General features: G+C 42.1%; 1 protein-coding gene across 3 annotated transcripts in view; it reads right to left on the minus strand.

Annotated features, from left to right (window-relative positions):
- Nucleotides 1–21,107, minus strand: part of RIC1 (RIC1 homolog, RAB6A GEF complex partner 1) — a 102,398-nt gene that overhangs the window by 61,410 nt on the left and 19,881 nt on the right. For all 3 annotated transcript variants that reach the window (XM_067543040.1, XM_067543042.1, XM_067543039.1), the window contains exons 2-3: nucleotides 17,528–17,635; nucleotides 11,232–11,308 (exon numbers count right to left, since the gene is read on the minus strand). In XM_067543040.1, coding sequence (XP_067399141.1) covers nucleotides 11,232–11,308; nucleotides 17,528–17,635 — 185 coding nt within the window. The remainder of the gene's footprint in view (nucleotides 1–11,231; nucleotides 11,309–17,527; nucleotides 17,636–21,107) is intronic.

Consider the following 21,107-nt stretch of genomic DNA (forward strand, 5'->3'; position numbering starts at 1 on the left):
ACCACTCCTTCATCCATCCCTCAGTCCAGTACAGAGCTGAGGCATATTGACAGTACAGCATGGAGAAATTAGAACTGCCATTGTGTTAGGAACCTCTCATGCGATGAACCAGAATCTTAACTCCCAAGAGCGTCAATGGAGTATGTCAAGAACAAATTCCTTCAAAATCTTTTAAATGTCTTCCCACCACAAAAGCTTATAACATTATAATATTATTATAACATTATAAATGTGAAATTAGATACAAATTAAATCGCTTTCACCAAGTGTGTGCTGTGCACCCAATGGGATAAACAAGCCCCAAATACAATCATTTTATTATGTATTGCATTTCTTGTATTGTTTCAGTTTCGGCTCTGTTTACTAATTTTTAATAATCTTTTTAAGCATGGATTTACTATTAGTCTAAATGTTTCTGATGGAGGAACACTCTAGGTGGTGTAGGAAGTGTGCATTTGAAGACAGGATCCCAGAAAGTGGGCTTGTAGCCAGCACCAGTATTCTAGCTTTGCTCTGAACTATAACGAAGATTTTTTTAGACCTTAAACAGTGTTGCAGAATATTCTGGCTCAGTTTAAATCGAATTATTATTTATTCTCTAGTTTTACTCTAATAAACTGAATAGAATAGTTTAGTTTTTAATTAAGCCATGCATTATGCCCAAAACCAACTACCTTTCTGTATACCAACAAGAATTAAAAACACTATCAAACACATACAGGGCCAAATATTCCTTTTTCACAGAGGAAGTTAAATTCCATGCTACAACCCTACAATATCAGAGTTCTCCAAAAAGTCAATTGATCCTGCAGATAATGCATGGAATTTACCTTCCTTTGTGGAAAAAGGAAATATTTGGGCCTTGAAGCAGTGCAGTGCAGTGCAGTGTGATATCAGCATGGGAGTGGGAATCAGAAGACCGAGATTTTAGTCCCATGTCTGATAAAATGTGTGTCACTGAGCAAGTCACAATCTCATAACACTTACCACGCCTGCTTTGCTTGTGTGCCCAAAACACATTGCAGTCAGGTTCAGAGCCTTATAAGGGTTCAATGCTTACCATGCACAGTGCTTCCTATTCAAGGATCCCAAAGCATTTAATAAATATTAAGACACAAAAGAACTGTGCTTTTAGTTGAAGTTTTGGATGAACAAAGAATGCAAGAGATTTGTGGGTCTTAGTGGCAATATTCTGTTAATCTTAAAACCAAATGTTACCATTAAAACTATGGTTTTGAGAAGAGAAATATCACCCCAGTATACCCCATAAAAGGAATCCTGGTGAGGATTTTCTTGAAACAGAAAAATATACTTTACCAGTCTCAAATTCAGCCCATTTTTAAACAAGCAAAAGACAGCACCTATCCCCATGTTCGATCTTTTATCAAGCTTATTGATCAGAAGTTATTCATTTTGCTACTTTTTTGGCCATAAACCATCTTGTGACAGAGTACCTCAATAGAAAGCAGTACTTCTCTATGGTACTGCAAGCACTTGTGGATCACTGTGGCCATTTCACGGACATCAACGGAGGTTGGTCAAGGAAGGTACGTGACACACACATCTTCAGGAACACTGGCCTGTACAGAAAGCTGCAAGCAGGGAATTTCTGTCCAGACCAAAAGATTCCAATGGGGGATGTTGAAATGCCCATAGTGATCCTGGGAGACCCAGCCTACCCCTTACTGCCATGGCTCAAGAAGTCTTATAAGGGCAACCTGCATAGCAGCAAGCAGCAACAGGTTGAGCAGGTGTCAAATGACTGTTGAATGTGCATTTGACAGATTAAAAGCTCGCTGGCAATGCCTTTATGGCAGGTTAGACCTAAATAAGGAAAATATTCCCAAGGTGATAGCCACTTGCTGTGTGTCCATAATATTTGTCAAGCTAAGGGTGAAAAGTTTCCCCCTGGGTGGAGCACAGAGGCAGATTGCCTTGAGGCTGAATATGAACCACCAGATATCAGGGCTTTTAGAGGGACACAATGAGGGGGCAGGAGAGGCATTCAAATCAGGGAGGCTTTGAAGAGCCATTTTGACAATGAGCAACAATAAGGTATCTTTGTAAACAGCGCTATGCCATGTTATGACTGCTATCCAGCTTGCACTGTATATCAATGTGAGCTGCAATGCAAGAGACAAAGATTGCTTATTCTTCACAGAGTATGTCTTTATTGAATAACAATTATTCACAACACACAAAAGCTGAGCTGGAGGGGAGAAAGCAGTGAGGGGCAGTGTGAGATATGACAACCGGGTGTAAGCCCAGCTATCATTCTGGACATTCTGGAAGCTGCCTCAAGGGGTGGAGTGAATGCGGTACTGAGGTAGGCCAGGAGTTTGATAGGAATGTGTGTGTGGAGTTTGGGGAGGGCATGGAAAGTAATTCTGTATTGGCTGCAGCGTGTCCCATTCGTAGTCCTTCTCGGTCATTAAATGAACAATTTGACTGTACATATTGAAGTTACTTCGACTGGAGCAGAGCTAGGACTGCACAGCCTCCTCTCCCTAAATGCTGATCAGATCCAGAAGCTCCGGTGTGCTGCAAGTGGGAAAGCGTTTGGTGCGTGGAGTCACCATAGTCAGCAGGGAAGATGCAATGTGAGCTCTCCATGCTGACCAAGCAGGAAGTGGAATTTCAAGAAGTCCTGGGACATTAAGGGGGAGAGAGCAGATGGCTGCAGGGCAGCGGAGTTCAAACTGATGGCCAGAGCCATCAGGATGAGCATTGTCGGACACTTCCTGGAGGACCACGACATAACCAAACACAGTGTCTACAATGATGCTTTGTCACTAAAAGTTTGGAGTTTTAGCTCTATACCTCTTGTTGATTTTATTTTGTTGCAAGATCAGGGGAGATGGGTCAGCGGGGAGAAGGGGGGAATACACACTGCAGTGTGTACACCACCACTATTTTGGTGCAAAAAACTGACTTCAGTCAAACGTCTGTAGTGTACACCAGGCCTAAGAAGGAAGTGGGGAGCTTGAAGAGAAAATTCTTATCCTATGTACATTTCTTAGTAAAAACTCTCCAAAAGAGAGAGAGAGTGAAGTGTCATATGGTATCAGGAACCTGCAGATTCCCGTCTATACACTCCAACTGCTAGATCTCCTGCTAATGTCGTAACTGACTCTTTCTCTCGTTTACCCTTTAACCATGATGTCAGAGCAAGACTGATGTATTTTACAATAATTAGATCCCAAGAGTATATAGAACAGTAGGTTTAATTTTATATAAAGTGTACTAAATTGAAAGTTTAGAAAGTATTTTACACATTAGCCATAGGAGCACAATTCTGAACAGATTCTTTGTATTAATTTCAAAAAGGATTGTTTCCCAGAATAAGAAATCAGTTCAGTTGTTAAGAAAACTGATAGAGACAACTGCTGCCCAAGTTAGTACATGCAGTTATCTTTATAAAATCATGTTCAGGGGCCAAGAAACACTGTACATAATGCAAGTTTCAGAGTGCTGACAGAACTAGAAGTTCTATGGGTAGCAGGGTTTGGAACAGCTGAAGGAGACCTTGTGTGAACCTACATTTTCTCATTTTCACTTCGATCTTTGCATTGCCATTACATTACTATATTTATTCGTTGTGTTAAAGAATTTGATCTGAGCTTGCTAAAGTAAATGGCCCTTCAAGTTGTATTAAGAAATTTTGCCTCTCATATTCATGGCATTTACACTTTAAAAGTAACTAAGTTACAGAACTGGCATTACAATTCAGAAAAAGGATGTGGGAGAACTCTGCCTTTTTTTTCCTGCTTATAAGAATTAGTAGACAGTGACATCACCAGCAAGATCTAGCAAATGTTACCTTGTGGTTACCTAGAGTTTCATACTAGAATGCTACGTGAACTTTGCAATCAGAATGTTCAAAAATGGTGAGGTAAGCACTTACATTGGCACTGGACCATTACAGAGACAGCTTTTGAAGAGAAAGTTTAAAAACGGCTTCAATCTTCCCTTTCAGGCCAAAAAGGGCGGATAAGCAACCACTTCTTTACTTCCAAAGCATTCAATGCGTGGAGATCAAAGGCTCAATCTTCTTTTTCCATCCATTTAAAATGTTTACATAAAGCCACTGGGAGGAAGTTGTGAGATGTCATGATCTAATGTCAGTAATACACATACAATACACAGCTTTACAGCTCTCTTACCTCAATGCAAATAGCACCATCTCTGCAATCCCTCTTCCTGAAAGAGATAAGCATCTGCATAAAAGGCAGATGGCTGAAGTGGAACCTGGGCAAGTCAGAAGTGATGTTGGTGGGAATAGTAAAACACACGGAAGACCTAGCAACCAGTCACCTTACTCCACAATGAAAGGATCTGTCCCCAGATGGTCAGACTGATCCACAGCCTAAGAATACTCTTGGATTTCTTGCTGCTGCTGGACAGAAAGACAGCCACAAAAAATGCTTTCCTTCATTTAAGGCTAGCCAGAAGACAGTCCTCTATCAGACACACACCTGGCCAATGTTCCATACTATGGTGATGTTCAGGCTTGGATACTGCAACTTGTTGCACCTAGCTATAAGCTTTAAATATTTAAAAAGCTTCAAATATTCCAGAACTCAACAGTTCATCTCCTCAATAATACCAACCAACAAAAGCACATCATCCTGGTGTTCTGATCATTTCACTTGCTCCACTCAGATTAGTAGTTCAGATTCAGATTAGTTCAAACTGTGTTTATCTTCCAGTCCCTCTATGGAATTTAGCCAAGCAACCTCCGAGTGCATCTCCCTCTGAAACAATGTTTTTCTGCATCAAGTATTTTCATGGTTCCTAAGGAAAAGGTGATTCTCAGAGCAGAAAAGTAGGCTCTCAGCAATAGTGTGAAGGCTTTGCAACTCATTATTGGAAGAGGTCAGAACCACCACTAATCCTGCTACTTTCTGAACAAGTAAAAAACTCAGTGGTTCAACATTGCTCTTTTAAGCAGCAGCTATAAAAAAACCTAAGAAGAGAGAATGAGGAATGAAAAGAAAGCAAGAAGAGAGAACAGGAAATTGAGAAGAGCATAGCCCTGAGTAGATTGGGGGAAATGGGGAGGAAAGTTAAACAGTCATGATTCCGGTTACCTCTGGGTGGTGCTTAGGTATTACTGCAGCAGATGTGGGTACAAGCTCCTCCCTCAACTGCTGCCACACACACCCTACCTTAACAAAAAGAGAAGAACTTCTACTTTACAGACAGAAATCTGTCGGTCCTGGGGCCGGTTTTGTTCAACATCTTTATTAATGATCTGGAGGATGGGGTAGATTGCACCCTCAGCAAGTTTGCGGACGACACTAAGCTGGGGGGAGTGGTAGATACCCTGCAAGGTAGGGATAGGATACAGAGTGACCTAAACAAACTGGAGGATTGGGCCAAAAGAAATCTAATGAGGTTCAACAAAGATAAGTGCAGAGTCCTCCACTTAGGAAGAAAGAATCCCATGCACAGCTATAGACTGGGGACCGACGAGCTGGGCAGCAGCTCTGCAGAAAAGGACCTGGGGGTAACAGTGGATAAAAAGCTGGATGAGTCAGCAGTGTGCCCTGGTTGGCAAGAAGGCCAATGGCATATTGGGCTGCATTAGGAGGGGCATTGCTAGCAGGTCACGGGAAGTGATTATTCCCCTCTATTCGGCATTGGTGAGGCCGCATTTAGAATATTGTGTCCAGTTTTGGGCCCCCCAATACAAAAAGGATGTGGACAAGTTGGAGAGAGTGCAGCGGAGGGCAACAAAAATGATTAGGGGGCTGGAGCACAGGACTTATGAGGAGAGGCTGAGGGAACTGGGCTTGTTTAGTCTGCAAAAGAGAAGAGTGAGGGGGATTTGATAGCGGCCTTTAACTACCTGAAAGGAGGTTCTAGGGAGGATGGGGCTAGGCTGTTCTCGGTGGTGGCAGATGACAGAACAAGGAGCAACGGTCTCAAGTTGCAGGGAGGGAGGTCTAGGTTGGACATTAGGAAAAAGTTTTTTACTAGGAGGGTGGTGAAGCACTGGAATGGGTTACCTAGGGAGGTGGTGGAATCTCCATCCTTAGAGGTTTTTAAGCTGCGGCTTGACAAAGCCCTGGTTGGGATGATATAGCAGAGGTTAGTCCTGCTTTGAGCAGGGGGTTGGACTAGATGACCTCCTGAGGTCCCTTCCAACTCTAATATTCTATGATTCTATGATTCTATGAAATCAGTTCAGCAGCTGTACTTTCTGGGTATAGGATCTTTGAAGCCCTGACTCAGGAAGCAGCTCCTGACACACCCCTCCAAGAAGGAGAACAGCTACATGGTTAAGGCACTAGACTAGGATTCAGGAAATGTGGGTTCAATTGCCAGTTCTGCCACAGAATCCCTGAGCAAGATAATCCAATGGAGGTATTTAAGAACAGGTTGCACAAACACCTGTCAGGGATGGTCTACGTTTACTTGGCCCAGAACAGAGACTGGGCCTGATTACCTCTGAAGGTCCCTGCCAGGCCCTACATTTCTATGATTCTAAGGAAGAAGAGATGAGTTCTTTCCTCGCTGTCAGGTTCCATTACTACCCCAGTCCATGTCTTCCATTACCCCACAACAAACAGTTCTGATTATACCAAAGTTAAGTTTTTTCAAGAGCTTTTAAACTTTGATTGGTCTAAGCTGCATAATGATGCTTATTTTCATGAAAATGTTGAAATAGCAAATAGCGATGAGCTCTGCAACACAGTGAAATACAGAACACAGCTGGTATCCCATAATATAATCCTTGATACTTTTTATATTATTTGCTTTGCACTACAGAATTGAAAGTAGCCGCCACACACTCTAATGTTATAAGTAGTATTATGGGATTGCTTGAGAGGATCACAGTTCTGTACTCAACCTGGTAAAACCCTGTTCTAACTAAAATTAAACATGCTTATCTTAACATACCCATGTGCCAGACTATCCCTCTGTAAGGGTAGAAATTTCTTTGAATCTTAAATTACTAAATTCTTTCCAAATTCCAATACTAATACCATGTTGACAATATTTGACAAAAACAGAATCACTAATCCAGAATGTCATCTTTCAACTAATAACCCACTTTGTACCTTAAAAATCTGGTGGAAAGCACCTCGGGGTTGGATTTGTCAATATCAGTATAAGCCAGTTTTAAACACATTTATTTGAACAAGAATATTTGTCAAGGATGCCTCAAAGGCTGCCAAATCTCTCCAATCTGCCACATGGAAAACAAACTTATCTGACATAGTCAGCTGAGGATTTTAGATTTTCTTACTCACACAAGAGGTAAGGACAATCTGCTTCCATGGATACATGCTACATGTATGTGCCAGAGTAACTAAAGAAATTTCCTGCCCTTAATCTACAAAAGAAATTTCCAGACATTAATGAGTGCACAACACATGGATCACTGGCACTAAGTAGCCACAAATGACTTGGCTAAAGTTCAATCACACATTTTAAAACAAAGATCCTGTTGCGCAGAGGAGGATTAGGACTTTAGAATTCTCTTATGAAGTAAAATTTTCTCCTTTCAAGAGCAAGTTAACAAATCCTCATCTTGGTTATTAAAATAAATTACAAGTTCTAGATGTTGTAAGTGGCAACTGTTTGACAGAAAAAGAACAAAAGTTAAGAAGCCAATAGTAGCCCACAGATGAAGTTCAAGAATTACAGGGGTTTCACACGGCATATCAGGAAAACCCCATCAGTGGTCAAAGTCTAAGCAGAGACCAACCAACTTTCTCCCCAAATTCCAACCAATTGTAGCCAGACACACCTATCTTGTTCACAGATTCTCTCTCTCTCTCTCTCCCATCTGTGATCCTGCCCAAGTTCTTCTCATGCTCAGCATGTGTGGAAGGGAGGGAAAAGGAAGGAAAGTCTTTCTACCCATTCATGGGAGCTCTGTTCTCAAGATCCCTTAAAGATACGGACAGCAAGAATCACAATTCCCTACTTCAAACTGAGCCTCCAGAAAACTGTCTTTTCCTCCTAGCCGCTTCCCCCAGTCTCCTACCCAGGAATGTTTCTTACATTTAACCCTACAGGACGGTTTCCATGCTGCACTCATAAAACAGTTTCCCCTCAAAAATAAAGCTTACATGAAGAGAAACTTTCAGTGAGCGCCACACTGATCAGTAGTCAGCATTTTCATACTGACTTCCTCAGTGATGATATACTTATACATTGGAATAGCTGGAGAGCCAAGTACCATCTGGTGACATTGGCATTTTCTTTCATTTGATTTAGCTAAATTAAGAGACCAACATGAATTCAGTCCCCAGCAAATAGGATCTTAAAGCGTCTCATGCTCATTTAATAAGTAGACATTTTTCTGTAGTTGCATGTGATGCCTGAGAAACAGATTTGTCTACAAAACTGGTTGTTCCTCTTCATGTTCTTAATTGAACACCATTCCAACTATTACTAAATATTCACCCTATTATATATCACCTCCAAAGTAGGAGAAGGCTGCAAAATTAAAAGGAAACATGGAGATGAAGCAATCAACCCTCAACTTTTTCCAGCAGAAGCAGTATTCTCAATAAAATCCTGCACTGGAAAATGTTGGGGTTAAAATCCCATAATGGGAAAAAAGAGTGAAGAAATAAGAACACTTTAACAGCATAATTTGATAGCTTAAACTCAATCTTCAGCACAGGTAGAGTCCCTCTGGACACCAAAACTTCAATGAGAACAATACACTTTAGAAGATATGCTGTCATCTGTTTAGACCCAGTTTTTTGTAAAGCTGGGCTACCATGTAGCAGTGAATATCTATTTATAAAGGTTGTATCTACTCAAGGGAGAGGGATTTTTTGGGTTTGTTTGTTTGTTTAAGGTTAGATTTTGTGAAATACACAAAGTTACTGAATCCACAATTTTTTGCACCTGTTATTTTATACTTAGCTATCTAATGCTCCAAGTTTAATTCAATTGTATTTTGAAAGATAAAAGGTATGCTTCTTCAGGCCCTTGTGGGCTTCCTCAATTCAAGGCTTAAAGTGAGTGGTTTTAGCATGGGACTTCAAATGACCTAGGGTCAGCCTGGTTTTCTACTAACACACTTTCACAAAAACTGCCTGCTTTGGATAAAATCAGAAGCCAGTACACTTTAGGGCCCATTGCATACAGGCCAAACAGGGATGTTTATGACAGGCATGTCAAATCTCTATATTGAAGATTATGAAATTCTACTTTTAAAAGCAAGTTAGAAGTTTTATAAGGCTAGATTCTCTAGACTATTGTAAACTCTCAACTATCAGTCCAAAGACTGAAATTAAAGAAACTTTATTAAAGTTGAGTCAACTGTTCTGGTCTTTGATGGTCATTAGCAGTGCTTGTTTCCCAAATGGAGGCAGAAATACATGTTGCAACACTGTCCAAATCCTCTGTAGTTGCTAAAAATTTAATAGGAGCTGGAACACAGCATGAAGTATGAGGATGTAAGGACTTATCTGATGCAAATGAAAACATGATAAAAACATTGTAACTTATTACATTGAGTGTTTATATAATTTGCGCTTTAATGCAGCTATAAGAGTCATTTGAAGATGATATTATCAGAAAAGTGGTCTAAACAAGAGATGTATCGATTAATAAGTTCTTTTCTACAATAACAGAGGTCCCCACAGAGACCTGAGAATGGGTGAGAATTTAGTCTGAATTCAAAGATCTACATGGCTTTGGGGCTAAAATGGGGTTATCTGCATTGCTCAGACTACTGAAAATAAAATTTGGTGGAGTGATAACTAGAATCTATTTAAACATGTTAATTAAATCTGAATATGAAAATGAAAAGTGATCTTGGAAATAAGTTCATTTTAAAGATGAAAAATACAGCTCAAACATGCAGACTAGCACTAAAAGCCAACCCACCCGCAAGGTGTTATTAACAGATGACCAAGCTGTGCATATAAAAGACTGTATTTTGAGGAAGCAGCACATTGTTTCTAATCCCAGAGAACTGATTTGTGGACAGTTGATTCATTTGAGAATGGGGGGAAAGGGGAATATAATTAGGTCTTTCCACCAAGTAGTTTCTTGTTATAAGCTCACAAACATCTAGGTGTTGGCATCTTATAAAATTATTCTTCCTAGGAAAATAAGCACATCACAGAAAGGCGTTCAAATTTTGATATCTATATATATCTCCATCCTTCAAGAAAGAGTCCTGATGAACTATACTTAAGTGAAGACACACTATGCCAATGGGAGAGAGTTTTCCTGTTAACATAGCACTGTCTAGACAGTGGATTAGGTTGGTATAACTACAATGCTCAGGAGTGTGGATTTTTCACATTTTGGTTAAGGACCTAAGCAGAACTTTTTCAAGGCCTATATAGCGTATCAGAAGGCTTTATCCAAAAGGGGATAATCAATGGCAAATTTTGTGATTGAGCCAAGAGGCCCCAAGTCAATATGTTTTTTTCCTTCAGAATCAGTCTGGAACCAAAGTTCATCATAGTTTTAAGGAAGTAATTTCACATACGTAAAAAGGAACCTCTGACTACTCAAGCATAGTTATTAGGTCCTTTGTCCTGGCCAGTTTATGATTTAAAAGACTACAGATTCTGCCTACATAAAATTTACCCTTACAGTTTTAAAATGTAATTTTCAGTTTCTGTACCAAACCTTTTTGTAACGTTGCAGTGCATTGTTAAAAGCTTATCATATTTGGCAGCATTTCAAAAATAGAAGTGTATTCTGTAACAATTTGGAAATAAGATGCATTATATATAAGACATTAAAAATAATTTATGTACAGTAACGTGTGAATTTCTTGTTTTAAAACAATTTTAATTTTTTGGCACAAATGTACAAAAGTATATACTGGGAGTTTCTTTTAGGCATGTTCTACTGATCTGGACAAAACTAAGTATAGAAGCTCATATCATTAGGTTTCATGAAACTGAAAGTTTGTTTTTAATCAGATTTAAAATTAGAAAATTTTATTGCTGTAAGTTACAGAGCTCTTCTGGTGGTAAAATTGAGATATAGTACCTTACCTGTGCATAGAAAACCCAAGGGTTCCACCAAGAATATATCACTTGTCAACTAAACAGCCCTTCAAGTTGTGGGAATTGTTTTCAATGATCATTAAAATATCTGAAGACAGTTTTACAGTATGTCAATCTATGTTTTATTACATTTTTAAAGAACAAGTTCTCTACAAAGAAGCACATCCAAATTAAGTAAAACTATTTACTGTACTGTATGCCGCAAAGACTAAAGTTTAGAATACTTACTTGGGATACACAGGCTCATAAATATACTTGTCCCTTGAAGATGGAATATCAAAAAATAAGATGTATCCATTTGCAGTCTGAAAAAGATAAATGTTAAAGCTCTTACAAATGTTGTATTTGAGTGCGTATGTGTAAAACTTACAGGAATTCCAACCAGAATCATTAAAGAAGTCTCAAACATTTTACAAACCAAATGGAATAGCCAGGGAAAAAAAATCCTTAATTTCATACATCAGTTTCAATAGAATGGTTACCACACCATGTATGTGTGTGCTACTTAAAACAAAAATACGGTCAATCATTAACAAGATGCTTCAATTAACCTTACATTACCCCATGATATGCAAAATGTTACAAAAGAAAGCTATACTGAAAAACCTGTCATGGAAATCAGGATGCATTTCTGGTAAAAATCCATACTACCCCTTAAAATCCACTGTATGGATTACTTGTATAGTAAAAGACAATATTAAAAATATACCTCCGGTAGGTATTTTCCTCCTTACTATAGAGATCATAATTCAGACTGTAGGAATACGGGCCTGATTTTTAAAAAGGTATTTAGGCACCTAGTGGGATTTTCATTTAAATGAAAGGGAGTTAGGCACCTAGGTACTTCAGAAAATCCCTCTAGGTGCCTATCTGTATCTTTAACATCTAAATATCTTTAAAAATCTGTCCCGAAGTGCCCACAAAATTGTGCACTAAAGCCAAGCTGCTGCAGTAAACACTAGTGTAGCCTACCCTCAGCACCTCTGAGACTGGAAAAGAAGTGGCAATGGACTTAAGTATACACACCACCATAATTCAAACAAATCTGCCTTTCAAAATAACAGAAGGTAGTTTCAAACTATTTTAATATTCTATTAATCTAAAAGACATGTTTATTCAGTCGTTAAAATTTAGTTAAGACTAAGAATTTGTTCAATGCTTGCATAAATACAGCAAAGGCAGATGACTAAGGTCCCAAGTCTGCCAGCAAGCAGTTTCTTACTAACATTTCATCTAGACAAGCAAGCAAATGTATTTATGCTAAACGATGTCTCATTCGTTTTAATACTGGACAGGCACGTACTCAAAGCAACAAGACTGAAGGCAATAAGAGAAATACGAAAGGTTTCATATTTCTTTTCGGAGCTAGTTTCCTGTTTTTCAGCTAAGGAACCAAAAGGGAAACATGCTTGTTAGATTATTTCATCAGCTTGGACAGAATTTTTGCACCAGAAACTTAGTGCTTTTTAATATAGTCAATTTGAGTCAATTTAATATAGTCAATTTCAGCTTCAAACTAAAAAATAGGAATATAAAAAACAAATGGGATTCTTCAAGGCAAATACCTTTCTTCCTTCAAGACGACAAAAAATGTGCAGTTCTGACCTTGAGAGAGTTAAGTTTCCTTTTTATTGTGCAACAAAATTGACTTCAATGAACAATATACAGTACAGAAACTTTACATGCATCTATTTCTAACAGCTATATAAGTTCTTTCCATTGCTTAGCACCTGTTCAATTATTTAAACCCCTAAGTATCCTATCCAGAGAGGAAGAGTAAAACAATACTGTAAACTATCTTCCTACAGAAATTAACATACAAAAGTCCTTCTTGAATTCCATCCTAAGTACAAGTCTTTATCCTCAGAAGGTTGACTTCTGTACAGCACATCAAATGCCATCAATGAAGCTATGTGAACAGTAAAGGAACTGAATATTTTATTACAAGTTTGTGACAAGCAAATCACCATAATCATTCAACTGTGTACCACTTAATATTAATTAGGATAGTTTTACACTGAAATAGACAAATTGCCACAATCTACAGCTCCCCAATGCCCTAGTCACTCCATGTCAATAGATTGCCAGGACATACCCTGCTTGCTTGGAGAGATCTGAAATACATATGCTTATAACTCAAGTGTATTCACTGCATTGCAAAGGATTCATCCATATGATTTCCTTTTGACAGTGTGTGACTAACTTTGCTCCTACAACTTTTTATTAAAAACAGAATCCCACTGCATTTGCTGGAACTGGGTCATGAACAGAAAAATTAATTAGAGGACTTGTAGAGGACAGGCAGCAGGAGGGGAAGTATTGGAAAAGGAGGAGGACTGGAAATACATTTGAGATTCTGGTTTCATCTAGACCAGCGTTTCTCAATTAAATTTCCCTGCGGAACCCTTTAGGCTCCGCAGGGAAATTACACTCATACTCGATACCCTCCGCCGAAAAATCCGGGACATCTTCCTTTTTTTGGCGGCGCGATGTCACTTTCTCGCGGAACCTGGAACACCAATTGAGAAACACTGATCTAGACTAAATCTTTTTGGTCCTGTTGTAACAATTTAATTGACTGCCAATTAAACAGAGTTAACAAGACAATAAATGCTAATCTAGATACCCTACAAACATTTGTTCCTAGCCCTGATTCAGCCTAACGCTCAGCTTGAGGTGATGTCAGGAAAGTTATAGAAAGGAATTGAGAGGAAAGATAGCAGCAAGATGAAATGGAAGAGTTTGGTGCCTGCTATAGCTACAAGTAATAATGTCACTGTAACAGGTAGCAAAAGCTACTTCCCTAATTTCAATTTATTTGTGCATTTGACATCACTTTGGACATGTGGCAAACAGTAAAACTGAGTACATGCAGTCAGTTGCTCCCTTGCTGAAAAGGCAAACCAAGACACACAACTAATTTTTTTTTGTAAGGAATTTTATATATTATTAGGTCAACAAGTTCATACTCCAAATCAAGAATTCATATATCCCTGGCTTTCTAATCAAGAACTAGTGCTATCACTTTTCTTGAGCAGGAATATCTACCTAAGTAACCTTCTGAAGTTGCACCATATAGTCTTGAATTCACACATCTGGGCATGCTTTAAGATTCACTAATGCCAGTTAGCTGACTCAACTTTAATTTCAGGCACAAGGCATTGATTATCAGAGACTGATCATCCCATTCGTTTTTTAAAAACTATGTTCATTTGTGTCTTGCAAATTTGTTGTGTTTATAATATGAGACATTAAAACCTCATGACTAGCTATGTTTCAACAGCAGTTTAACCATTATGAATGTAGGTCATTTTAGTTTATGAAACTGAAACTCACATGAACTCGGTCTTGAAGACATGGGAGTTTATAATTTCCACCACCTGGTACCAGCAATATATTAAGCACTATCCTATAAAAACATTCCAAAGTACTGTAACTTATCCAGTAGATTACTAGAAATCAACTCTGGTTCACAATAAAACACATCAATCTCATAGCTGGACCCTGATATCTCACTGTCAAATATGTCCTAAAAATTTTCAACACCCCAAAAATATATTTAAATATAATAAGCTACTTCACAAAAAATGAAAAGCAAATACCATAGTTAATATTAGGAAGCCTATTTAAGTTGTTTAGCTTAATTTAAACATGCATGAAACTAGCTATTTCAATCCTAATTGCAGCAACTCAGTTGGCAGTTTGAAACTGATATGATTTTGGAATACCATAGTTTGTGTAAATCAACACACATCAGGAATTAATGCATTAGCCGTAGCAATGCACTTCCTCTTAATACTGGTTAACCTTTAAGGTACAAATATGAGCATGTACATCATCTGACAAACACGTACCCTTCCCTGTTACATTGATTAGACACTCTTTGGGAGTGCCATTGGGCCAAATTCTGCTGTTACACTCCTGCAAGATCACTAGCTAACATGCTGCCTTGGAATGGAGATGGCCAGTGGAGTAAAGTCCTTAGGCTCAAACTCTGCCATAATATACACAGAAAAAAATAGTTGAAGGGGAAATTTTTACTGTGTATATTTTAATCGAACCATTTTTGTGTTTTTCTCACAAGATTTCTGTAGGTTAAAATAGTGTTTTAAGGAGTTTGGGCAGCATTGTAGAAATTTATCAGATACTTAAAATTATGTTAAGCCCAGGCAAGACTCCAGCAGAGAACAGAAGTACAAAAGACTGATTCAGTCAAATGATACCTGGCCATTCACCTGAGTTCCAGAAGTACCCATCCAGCTCATGGAGTCATAATTTAACAGTTGTACAACACTTAATGCAATATCTTATTGCAATCCTCAGTGCACAATCAAAATTGAGAAAATAATATTTACAAGGAGAAATTCACATTATAATAAATAATTGAACAATGATTCCTGGTTTGCCCCTACATATGCATAAGATGGCACTTACAGATAGCGACTGTTTAAAATGCTGAAATTACAGTAAAGCTTTGCTGTTAGCTTGGTAATGTTATAATATGGACGAACTAAAGACCCTTCTTTCTCTAGCAGTGAAGCTAGAGGAATGCTAAATAGCAGTATTGCAAAATTCTAGTTGGCCAGTCACCATGGGAGAATAATGTTTGTGATAAGTAAATAAAATTCCACTAGCCTTCAAACAGTAGATTTTCTTGACTGTTTTGTAAAGCTACGACAGTACATAGATTAAAAACAGGATTTACTGTTTAAGAAAACAAAAAGAGCCACATGGAAAACGATCAGATTTTTATAATATTTGATGAGTTTTCACATAGATTTATATTTTTAATGTGTAGGGCAATCACTAATGAAAATGCTAAACAATTTATATTTGAAGAATTTATACCTAGCATCTTTGTGTGCATGGTTCAGATGCAGTATACCTATCAATAGCTAAGCTTTCAGTACTAAAAGCCTTCCAACCATCTGAAAAATTTATTTGTTAGCCTCTCACTGCGGCTGAGACGTACAAGTAACAACACTGCTGGAAACAGCAATACCAGAACTCACTGTCCCTATACAAAAATTGAAAATCTCATTCCATATAGGGCTGGTGACTCTGGAGTTCTCTCCTGGTCCCTTTTCTATCCCATCCAACACCCCAAGTATTTATCTTCTTGAAATCTTGCTCTCCCTTGGCTTTTGTAACTTCAATCTCTCTTCTCTAATCGCTCTTAATTATGGGTCCTCCTCATCTCCAACTTTTGGTGGGGATCCTACAGGATTAAACTTGGTTCCTTCTTTTTGTCACTGGATAACCTCACACACGTACAACTTCAGGAATCTTTATGCTGATGACTCTCAGACCTACCTCTACATTCCATATGAATGTACTACTTAGCACATCTTTGACATCTCGTGGATGTCAAGTGATAAACTCAAAATGACCAAAACTGAATGCATGATCATTATCCTTCCTAAATCTGTCTTCATTACCACACTCACCATCTTCCTCATCCTCCCAGTCACTCTGCCCATAATCTAGATGTCATCTTCAATAGGGCCTTCTCTCTAGAACTGTACATCCAGGCCATATCCAAGTCTTGATGTTTCTTCCTATACAATTAAAATCCAGCCCTCGTCCTCTTCATACTATCAAAAGTCAGCTTGCATCTTGACCGCTGAAATCTACTCTCTAGCCTTTATTGCTGCAACTTGCCACTGAAATCCATTCAATATGCTATTTCTGAGATAGTTTTCCTATCAATTTGCTTGATCACACTGCCAGTTTCTTTCCACTGGCCTTCTCTATGCATAAATTATAAATGTCTTGTCTTTAAGGTTCTTCACAAATGAGACTGATTTAGTAGTTATATGGGTGCAGCTATGATCATAGAATCATAGAATATTAGAGTTGGAAGGGACCTCAGGAGGTCATCTAGTCCAACCCCCTGCTCAAAGCAGGACTAATGATGTTGACAGCTGCCTTTGCTCCAGCGTTCCAAGCATTTATTACCTACCACTCAGCATCTCTCTCAAAAACACTCCACTGCTCATTCCCGTGCCATCCCCTATATATAGGAAAAACCTCCCACAAAATATCCATAAAATCATTATGTTATCTTCGAAGATTCCCTTCTATTGTTATTTCTATAAAGCTGAAAAGCTTCCTTTACTCTCTCCCCACCTGTTTGTTTCACTCATCTATTGAGTCCTGTCTGCAGACTCTAGGGCAGGGACTGACTTTGTACTTCATGTCTATAAAATGCCTAGGAACAAGAGGTGCTGATCCCTGATTGGAGCCTCTAAGCACTATTGTAATGCAAATAATGAACACCTATGATATTCTTCTGGGCAAAATTCAAAACTAGCTTTCTTTTAAGTTATTTTTATTATGCATGTTATGCTAGAGAGAACTGGGTGCTATGTAAATGATCAGCACTGATTACGGTTTGTATTGTTGGTCTTTACATGGGACTTGTTACCTATGGCAAACAGGCCTTTTGGCATTCGTTAAGACACCCTCTCTCAGTGTATGTGTGTAAGTTTAACACACATCAAAGAAAACAATTATCTACTTACCGAAACAGCTATCATGGTGCTGTCAGGCCTCCATTCTGCTTGCTTATAGGGTCCAAACTGAGAAGCTGGCTTTGACAGTTCCTTGTAGCTTACAATTAATACACTGGGCTGGGGAAAGAGTAACAATGGTAGTTACATTTCATGTCATTGTGTCACAAAATAAAATCAAGTTATTTTGACGCCAGTATAACTATCCCCTTTAAGAAACAGGATTCCAGAGAAATCATTACTGTACAGTTGTTAAGGAATGGCATACCGCTTTTGAAAGGGACTACATGCATTGCAACAGGTGTTCAATATATTTACTAAACCTACCTCACAACCTTCTAAACAAAGTCACTTCCTATCTAAATGTGCTTCAGACACCAGATCCATAATACAAAGGCAGTGAATATTGCAGGTGGGGCTGGTATTACAACCTATTAAGAGTGCCCAACACTTCTGATTGTAAGACCCTGTCTTTGGTTCTTATAATTTTGCCAAACAAAACATTTGGGCTGAAATTTTTCTACACTGGGTGTCTGCCTCAGGATAAATTATTTGGAAAAAAAATTCAGCCAAAATTTCTGAGAATCAGGCTAGGGAAAAATAAATTTTGCCCCTATGCTTTGGAATTTAGCATGGGATAACTTCAGCATCAAGGATGTGTTTCTTGCCATCCCCATGAAAATCCACTGAAATCTGGGCAAGTTATAAACCTGTCAAAAACTGCAGTTTGCACAACTCAGTACAGACTTATTAAACTTTGTAGCTTGATTCCAGAAAGTTTGAGCAGAACTTTCTCTGCAATTGTTGCTCTGGGCTGCTGCAGGTCAGGCTGGGGCCAAGCACTAAAACAGAGCAAGAAGCCTGTCTCTCCTGAGACTAAAAGCCAGAGGGTGAGACTAGATATTGCTGGGTGTAGCCGGGAGGGGTGGTCCCCCTCTGAGGAGGACCCAGAGAGGGACACAGACCCACCCTGGCTGACAGAAGCCTGCCCCAGGGAAACACCTGACCGGAAGCAAGGGGGCAGGTCTAGGCCTTTAAAGGCCCCAGTGGCCCCACCTGACCGGAAGCAGGGAGGCGGAGCTAGGCCTTTAAGAGCCCGGCCGGCGAGCTCAGTTGGGAAGAGGCGGCCGAAGGGGAAGGACGCATCTCCTCCGGAGCTCCTAGCCAAGGCCGGGCCGGGGAGCCGGGCTGAGAGGGAGTGGCCGGCCTTAAACCCAGCCTGGGGATCGACTGAGGCCTCTCCCAGGTACCCTACGGCCTGGGAGTTGGAGGGACCGCCCGAGACCCCCTCGGCCTGGGAGCCGGAAGAAGGCCCGTCGGGGCTCCCAGCGGACTACGAGCCGGAGGAGAACCCCCCGGAGACACCCGGGGCTTGGGAGACAGAACCAGACCTGCCAGAGCAGTGCCGAGCCTGGGACCCCGAGGATCTACCGGCTCTGCCCGAGGCCTGGGGGCCGCAGGACCTGGAGGAGCTACCCCCCGAAGACGAGCCCATGGAGCTACCCGATCTGCCGCCTGTGGACAATGAGGGCCTAGCCGGTCTACCCTACCTCAGCGACCCAGAGGAGACAGGTACCGGGGGTTTCGGGGAGGAAGAAGCCCAGGGATAGCCGCACGATAGTGGCTGAGTCAGGGGCAACCTGGGCGGTGTGTTGCGGCTGGAGCCCCACCGACCCAGCGGCAAACGCTGTTGCCGCTATCAGGGCCCTGGGCTGGGACGCAGTGGAGACGGGCGGGCCTGCGTCCCCCTCCCCCCTTCCCTACCCTCCATGAGGAAGCCTTCCCCGCCGTGCCGCTCCAGAGAGCGGCTTGCACCAGCCAGCCCTGCCTGAGGGCCTGGCTATAGACTGTTTGCCTCGCCAGCCCTGCCTGAGGGCCTGGCTATAGACTGTTTGCCTCGCCAGCCCTGCCTGAGGGCCTGGCTATAGACTGTTTGCCTCGCCAGCCCTGCCTGAGGGCCTGGCTATAGACTGCTTGCCTTGAGAAAGGCGCAAGACGGCTCCCAGTGGGAGGTAGCCGGGAGGGCTGGTCCCCCTCTGAGGAGGACCCAGAGAGGGAGCCAGACCCGGACGCTGCTCCCCGATTCCAGGGGCACGTCCACATGTGGTGGAGAATGCAGGCATAATCCGCCCCTTGCTGTTAAGGGGGCAACCTGCAACGATATTCCCAATACAGGTCAGAATGGACCTAGACCAGCTCAAACAGTGGTGGGACGAGCTCCATCAACAACAACAGGCAGCCCAGCAGCAGCAGCAGCAACTGCTGCTGCAAACGTTAGGGGCTCAGCAGCAGCAGCTTGTCCGAGACTTGGGGGTACAGCACCAAGAGCAGCAGCGCCAGTATCTCCAGCAGATGGCTGCCCTGCTCCCTGCCCCCACCAGCTCACCTGGAGGAGCGATGGCAGGACCGACGGGGACCCCGATGCCCCTACGATTGACAAAGCTGGGACCAGAAGACGACCCGGAAGCCTTCCTCATAACTTTTGAGAGAGTGGCGTCAGCGGCCGGCTGGGCCCCCACTCAGTGGGCAACCCTACTAGCCCCCTACCTGACCGGGGTGCCCCAGGCGGCTTATCGGGCCCTCTCGGAGACGGAGGCCCGAGATTATCCCGCAGTGAAGGCGGCCATCTTGGATGCATTGGACATCTGTCCGGACACCTTCCGGAGGCGGTTTCGGGGGAAGACCTATTCCCCGGGCGCCCGGCCACGAGCAGTCGCTCAAGAACTAAAGGACACCTGCACGCGGTGGCTGCTGCCAGACCACCGGTCGGCCGCCGAGGTGGTCGACCAGGTCGCGAAGGAGCAATTCCTCCAGATCTTACCGCCACGGGGCCAGACCTGGGTTATGCGCCACCGCCCCGCAGCATTGAGCGACGCCGTGCGCCTGATGGAGGACTTCCTGGCAGCGGAGGATCCTCCACTCCAGGTAACCCCCACCGTAAAAGGGACCCCTGCACGAGACCCCGGGCTGCCGCCACGGCGACCCACCCTGCGGGGGCCAACCGAGAGAGATCGGGCGCCCAGGCCTCCCACCCCGGTGGCCCCGGCAACTCCTCGGGGACTGCCTGGCCTACGGCCATACAGGAACGACGACCCACGGGGTGTGACCCGTCCAGCGGGGGATAGCCGAGCCCGAACGGGACGCCCCGAGGTCGGCCCCTGCTTCACCTGTGGCCATATGGGTCACCTACAGCGTGACTGCCCACGTATGGCCTGCTCGTATGGCCTGGTCTGTACTGGGGAAGGGCAGGCTCGGAGACGTCTAGGGCCCTTCGTGACAACCCCCGTGCAACTCCCGGAAAGGCGGGCCTGGGCCCTGGTGGACTCTGGCTGCGGACAGACGCTGGTCCGCCCCGAGATGCTTCCCCCAGGCCAGCCACTCCTTGGGCGGGTCCCAGTGCGGTGTATTCACGGGGATGTAAAAGAATACCCCACCTGCCCACTTCAGCTCACCATTGACGGAACGACCCAGGTGGTACAAGTCGGGGTCGCCACAGGTTTACCCTACCCCGTCATCCTCGGACGAGACTGGCCTGGGTTCGCCAGACTCCTCCAGACCCTCGCACACCAGGCGGACCCTGGGCAAGTAGCCC

The sequence above is a fragment of the Emydura macquarii genome, unplaced genomic scaffold (assembly GCF_026122565.2).
Source record: "Emydura macquarii macquarii isolate MOO-44397 ecotype Brisbane River unplaced genomic scaffold, CSIRO-AGI_Emac_v2 contig_767, whole genome shotgun sequence".
In the NCBI taxonomy this organism is placed as follows: Eukaryota; Metazoa; Chordata; order Testudines; family Chelidae; genus Emydura; species Emydura macquarii.